Source organism: Triticum urartu, chromosome 4 (assembly GCF_003073215.2).
Source record: "Triticum urartu cultivar G1812 chromosome 4, Tu2.1, whole genome shotgun sequence".
NCBI lineage: Eukaryota > Viridiplantae > Streptophyta > Magnoliopsida > Poales > Poaceae > Triticum > Triticum urartu.
In genome coordinates, this window is record NC_053025.1 from 595,245,330 (window position 1) to 595,250,272 (window position 4,943).

At 44.8% G+C, this 4,943-nt stretch overlaps 1 protein-coding gene across 1 annotated transcript; it reads right to left on the minus strand.

Moving 5' to 3' along the window:
• Window positions 1-260: 260 nt before the first annotated feature.
• On the minus strand, window positions 261-2,285 carry LOC125552992. The gene is made up of 2 exons (XM_048716712.1): window positions 1,923-2,285; window positions 261-1,512 (listed from the first exon to the last, which is right to left on the minus strand). Exons 1-2 carry the CDS (start codon window positions 2,163-2,165, stop codon window positions 568-570), a joined length of 1,188 nt encoding a protein of 395 aa, XP_048572669.1. The 5' UTR covers window positions 2,166-2,285; the 3' UTR covers window positions 261-567.
• Window positions 2,286-4,943: the final 2,658 nt, after the last annotated feature.

Sequence of the window (4,943 nt, forward strand, 5' to 3'; positions counted from 1 at the left end):
TCCAGTGAATGTTGTTTGGCGACGCCAACCAACACGTACATATACCAAGTGTTGGGAGCTCCTAGGTTTTTCTGTACCAACGCCCGTGACAGTAGATCTCAAGCACGGTACTAAGTCTCAGTTATATATATTGTTCTTAAGAGAGTTGTATTAAGACTTTAAGAGTGATGCAAACATTGTGAATTCGTGTACTCTTCTCTTTCCACCCGGAGCTAGCAGTCATGCATCAATTGCAGCCATCAATTGGGAGATCGGATATATATGCAGGTAACCTGTATGTATTGAAGTACATTCAGGCACACATTGCTGGACTGAATTAGGCCATCCACTGGACGTGTCAGGTAACTGAATCACAGGACTAAGAAAACAGTGGCTGCTTCTCACCCATGAGGATTAAACGACAGCTTTAAAAATAAAAATCAGTTTGATCTAACGGCCGCACACAGAGTTAAAACAGTACAGTACACACACAAGGAATATGCTACGGACAGTTTGTACATTGCAACTCAGCACCAAAACTGGAGCAGACTAAGCTGAGCTAACTACTAAACCTATGAGAGTCAGGCACTACGACATCATCAGTGACTTGAGCGACCGGGCTTTCACAGGCTTCCTCCACCTCTTCTTGAACGGGCCCTTCCTCTTGGTGCCGCAGGGTTGTTTGCCATTGCAGCCAAGCGCTTCCTCATCGCTGCTCTCCTCGTCCCAGCCTGCGATCCCAGTGGTGCCGTCGTTGCCCGTAGGCTTGTTGACTACACGTACTGATGCCGCTGCTTCTTGATGGTTTGAGTCATCAGCTTGTTCCTGACCTGCACTAAAATTAAGTTGCATTTCGGACTGTGCCTCCTCTTTTGGTTGTTTAGCAGGCAGTGGAAGTTCCTGCATGCCATCATCACTGCTCTCCTTGTCACAGCCCACCATCCTAGCGGTGCCAGGCTCGTCGACGACGTGTGCTGATGGCGGGAGCACTGATTGATGGTCTGATTCATTCACTTGTACCTGACAAGCACTAAAATTAAGTTGCATTTCAGATGGTGCCTCCTCTTTCAGAGATTCAGCAGGCAGAATAGGTTCTGGCACGCTGTCGCTGCATAACGTGCGGCGCTTCTTGGTGCCGGGGCCGAACCCCGCATAGTAGTAGAACCCCTCGCCCAGGTCGATGTCGGGCCTCTTTCTACGTGGCTTGTCGCTGACCGGGGGCTTCTGGTCCAAGTGGTACGGGCAGTAGGAGTTGGGCTCACTCGCGGGCCGCTGGCAGCACCACCTCTTGCCGTCATTCTTCCGGCACCTCCACACTCCTTTCTGCACTTTGAACCCCTTATTTGGCTTCGGCTTCCTCTCCATCTTTTCCACAGCTTTGTGCAGTTTCAAGATGACCCCGTCAACCATATCTACGGTCAAGTCTTCCTCCTCCTTGATGGAGCCAGTAGGCATGGTAATGCTTGATGGGAAGAGCCAGCTACCTCGCCAGGAAACACTCATGAAGCAAGTCTCCACGAAGAGCTTCTCCACCTGAATGAGATGGTAATTCGGAAAATAAACGTTAAAGAACGAAAAGAGCTAGCTGCTACTGCTACTGATATTGCTGAACTGAAATGGGGGGCGGGTTGGTAGGGCTCACGACCGACAGATGAACTTGCAGCCCGATTAGCCGCCGCGCCGCCGCCAGACGATCACAGATTACCGCGAGGGAGCTAACTGACGCGCCCTACGGCTAGACCTCGACCCCGCACCACGCGGGTTGGGGGAGCGGAACCCTAGCGACATGGTCCAGACCCCGAATGGTAACCTCCGCAGAGGCGAGCTAGGTAGCGAGGCGGGCATGCTAGCTGCTACAGAGCGTCACGGGAATGCTACAAAGCTGCGGCCAGGCGGGAGAGCACGGGGCAAGGAGCGAGGGGGTCGGGTGGTGAGGAAATTACCTGGGGATCCGAGAGGTCGAGCTGCGCCATGAGGTCCCATGGCGACCGGCTGAGCTCGCAGCAGGGCTCCCCGCCAGAGGAAGTCTTCGGCCCCACGACCCCGGCGCCGGATTCGTGGGCGGGGGCTGGGGCTGGCGGGGGGGGGGGGGGCGGGGGCGGGGGCGGCTCGATTCGGGGCGGCTCCGTGCAGGAGCCCGAGACGGCGGAGCCAAGCAGGCGGGAGGCGGACCTGCGGATCCGCATGGCGGCCGGGGAGGGGCGGGGCGCGAGGGGAGCTCGGGATCTGGAAGGATAGCGAGCAAGGTAGGGTTTGAGATTTGTGTGAGAGGCAGCAGCAGGATGTCGATACGAGAGGAGGCCGCTGGAGAGGACGAAGGCTTTAGTGTCACTGTGTGAGTTCGAGCAGGGGCCCACTCGTCAGTCAAGCCGCCGATTGTTCACAGAGGGAGTGCTGGACACGTGTACGGCCCAAACTTTTTGCGCACACCTGATTTTTTAGGACACCGATAAGTACCGAACGTTCGGAATTTTATCATGCCAAAACAATTAGTATTTTTTTTGCAATTTACTCCCTCCGGTCATTTTTACTCTGCATATTAGATTTGTCCGAAGTCAATCTCATTCAACTTTGACCAAGTTTATATAAAAAATTATAGACATTCACATAACAACACCAATATCATTAGATTCATCTTGGAATATATCTTCATATTATATTTATTAGATATTATAGATGCTAATAATTTCTAATATAAATTTGGTCAAACTTAGCAAATTTTGATTTTCGGCAAATCCAATGTGCAGAGTAAAAAGGACCGGATGGAGTATTAGCAAAAGGGCGCGTGTGTTACAGCAGGAGGAAAAAAAATCAAAATCTCCAATGACAATGACCACATTTTGTTCGCATCTCATCACACGTTTTTGAAACAAATTCAAGAAAATGTTTCTTTTTAAAAATTTATTCACAAATTAAAGCAATGTTCATATTTTTTAAAACTTGGTATTTCAAAGTATTATTTTGAATTTCAAGAAACATTAACAAAACATACTATGTCGATCCACCCTAGCAGTTCATTCTTTAAAATTCACGCGGGTATATAGTCACAAAGACTCGGAAGCATTGCAGTTTAACTACATACCTTCGATCATTCGTGAGCAGTTTTCCAAATTTGGGAACATTTTTACAAGTTACAAACATTTTGTTACAATTGTGACCATTTTGTTACAAGCATTTTCTTTTGAATCGGCGAACAATTCTATAATAGATAAACATATTTTCAAAAAAAATCATTTTTATTTGAAATTCATGAACATTTTCTGAAATGTATGAACATTTTTTGAATCAGCAAACATTTTATGAATCAATACACTCTTTTGCAATTCACGAACTGTTTTTTAAATTTTCAAACAATTTTCAAAATGCATCAGCATTTTTTAATTAGCAAACATTATGTTCCATTTCATTAATTATTTTTAATACACGGACATTTTTAAAAATCATGAACTTTTTTACGGGCATTTGTTTTTAAATTGTGAACATTTGTTTTGAATATGAAAATATTTTTAGAAAGATCCCAAGTATTTTTTTTAAGTTCAAAAACATTTTATGTTTTATTGAACATGTTTTTCAAAATTATCTTTTTATATATTTCAAAAGTTTTTCGATGTTCCAAACCATTTAAAGAAGAACAAAAGGGAACAGAAAAAATAAAATAAAAAACGAAACAAGAAAACAGAGATCCGCACATGCGTCAGCCCAAACGGATGCGTTGTATCTTTTCTAGCGCGCAGAATGCAGTATAATAGGTCCCTCTTCTTGGACCGGCCCAGGCGGGGGATTCCCTGCAAAACGTTTTTTGTCACTTATTTGTGGCATTGGTGGGTAATATTTTTGCAAATTTGGGGGCAATTCTAATGATGTATCACCAGAAGCAATAGCCCCTTTATTATTAGGTAACGATATTTCTTGACCATAGCAAATTTAGTTGGCAAGCATGATAAATTTGTCCTCACTTTATTTTTCGTCAGAAAATTGTCGCGCTCATAAACAAAAGTTATCAACGCTCTCTCCGTTTTTATTTACTACACATTTTAGATTTGACTGAAGTCAAGCTTAATAAAATTTGTCCGAGTTTACAAAGAATGATATGAAAATATATATTTTTTGCGAGGAAAACTTTCAATCCATTCATCAATTGTTAAGGTAGTAGAAAGAACACCAGAAGTAAAATATACATCCAGGTCCCTAGACCACCTAGCGATGGAGGCGTGCCGCCGTCATCGCCCCTCCCTCATCGGAGCTGAACAAACTTTGTTGTAGTAGACAGTCAGAAAGTCTTCGTACTAAGGCCTCATACGACTAGCGCACCAGGACAACAATTGCCGCTGATGAAGAAATGTGTAGATAAGAAGGATCCAACCGGTAGACTGATGTGTACTACAAACCCTTCTTTTTGTAGACGTTGTTGGGCCTCCAAGTGCAGAGGTTTGTAGGACAGTAGCAAATTTCCCTCAAGTGGATGACCTAAGATTTATCAATCCGTAGGAGGCGTAGGATGAAGATGGTCTCTCTCAAGCAACCCTGCAACCAAATAATAAAGAGTCTCTTGTGTCCCCAACACACCCAATACAATGGTAAATTGTATAGGTGCACTAGTTCGGCGAAGAGATGGTGATACAAGTGGTATATGGATAGTAGATAACAGTTTTTGTAATCTGAAATTATAAAAACAGCAAGGTAACTAATGATAAAAATGTGCGTAAACGGTATTGCAATGATAGGAAATAAGGCCTAGGGTTCATACTTTCGCTAGTGCAAGTTCCCTCAACAATACTAACATAATTGGATCATAAAACTATCCCTCAACATGCAACAAAGAGTCACTCCAAAGTCACTAATAGCGGAGAACGAACAAAGAGATTATGGTAGGGTACGAAACCACCTCCACTAGTAGAAAAAGAGCCTATTGTCCCGGTTCGTAAGGGCCTTTTGTCCCGGTTCCTGAACCGGGACTAAAGGGT